The sequence below is a fragment of the Microtus ochrogaster genome (genome assembly GCF_000317375.1).
Source record: "Microtus ochrogaster isolate Prairie Vole_2 chromosome 14 unlocalized genomic scaffold, MicOch1.0 chr14_random_1, whole genome shotgun sequence".
Classification (NCBI taxonomy): domain Eukaryota; kingdom Metazoa; phylum Chordata; class Mammalia; order Rodentia; family Cricetidae; genus Microtus; species Microtus ochrogaster.
Window position 1 is genome coordinate 35,028,269 of NW_004949096.1, and position 1,609 is coordinate 35,029,877.

General features: G+C 44.2%; 1 protein-coding gene across 2 annotated transcripts in view; it reads right to left on the reverse strand.

The window, feature by feature from the left end:
* Hdc (histidine decarboxylase) overlaps window positions 1–1,609 on the reverse strand; it is a 21,858-nt gene that overhangs the window by 12,250 nt on the left and 7,999 nt on the right. For both annotated transcript variants that reach the window (XM_005364413.2, XM_026787674.1), the window contains exons 5-6: window positions 1,314–1,448; window positions 960–1,103 (exon numbers count right to left, since the gene is read on the reverse strand). In XM_005364413.2, the coding sequence (XP_005364470.1) occupies window positions 960–1,103; window positions 1,314–1,448 (279 nt within the window). The remainder of the gene's footprint in view (window positions 1–959; window positions 1,104–1,313; window positions 1,449–1,609) is intronic.

A 1,609-nucleotide genomic window follows, 5' to 3' on the forward strand; every position in this document is an offset into this window, starting at 1 on the left:
GGCTGGAGAGATGGCTCAGAGGTTAAGAGCATTGCCTGCTCTTCCAAAGGTCCTGAGTTCAATTCCCAGCAACCACATGGTGGCTCACAACCATCTGTAACAGGGTCTGGTGCCCTCGTCTGGCCTGCAGGCATACACACAGACAGAATATTGCATACATAATAAATAAATAAATATTTTAAAAAAACAAAGATGAAAGTTTCACAAAACAATACATGCTCTAGGTGCACAAATGCAACTGGATGTTTTCCATTTCTTTTTAGCACTGGCTACAACCCATAAACTGTATTTTATAACACATCATGAAATAACTCCTCAAGCTAGGTGTTGTGGTGCATGCCTTTAGTCCCAGCACTTGGGAGACAGAGGCTAGCCTGCTGTGGAATAATGTTCTTGTTCACTGTAAAGATTTGTCATTCATATTGTTTTAATAAGACACTGAGATTGGCCAGTAACCAGGCAGGAAGTATAGGTAGGGAAGCCAGACTAGGAGAATTCTGGGGAGAGGAGAAGCAGAGTCAGTCACCAGCCAGATGCAGAGGAAGTAAGATAAGAATGCCTTACTGATAAAAGGTACCAAGCCAAATGGCTAAACATAGACAAGAATCGTGGTTGAATTTAAGTCCTAAGAGCTAGTTAGTAATAAGTCTGAGCAATAGGCCAGTTTATAATTAATATAAGCCTCTGTGTGCTTATTTGGGACAGAATGACTGCGGGACAGAAATTTCCATTTACACCAGCCTTGTCTACAAAGGTTCTGGGATAGCCAGGGCTGCACAGAGAAACCCTATCAAAAAAAAAAAAAAAAGGAAGGACACCTCATAATTTATAAAACACTAAATGTAAGGGTTTTTCTGCTTCTGTTGGCAGCAGATTACTTACCAGGATTCGGTCAAAATCTCTGGCTTACTGACATCTACATTCTAGCACACTGTTCTTAAAGATACATTCTGACTTACAAAGACAGGCACCAAGCCCTGTTGCTTGTCTTCCTCAATGGCTCTCTGAAGAGCTTCTCCTCGGAGTGAAAAGTTGTCATCCACAGGCAGAAATCTCATCTTCACAAGGGAAATCAAGCCAGCCTTCTCCACTGAGGAGTGAGCCTACGTGGGTCACAGAAAACAGTCCACAAAAGGGCTGTCGTGAGATCAGCATGACTAGAAATAGCGGAAGACCAAGACTGAAGGAATTGAATGTCCATGTTTAAAATTGGCATTCCTTATCGTTTTTGGAGTCAATCCCCAGGTCGACCCTCACCGAAACCCAGAATTCACAGGCATAGATAACAATCGTACAGGTACCAGGCAACTTACCTGGTCAGAGGCATAGGCAACCAGTCGAGCATTTAGAGTGGACTCGTCAGCATCGGGCTCAGACTTTTGCATTTCTAGGATTTTGTTCTTCCTTGCTGCCAGCAGGGCAATCAAAGTGGACTCACTGACAGTGCTCTGCAGTGGAGAGGGTTACCAATCCCATCAGCCTCTCTGTGTCCTGTTCCCCAGGTCTGGTCTCTTGTAGGGTGTGTGTGTGTGTGTGTGTGTGTGTGTGTGTGTGTGTGTGTGTGAGCGATCACTATTAGTAAGGAAGTGGAGTGCTCCTCCCCAAAGAG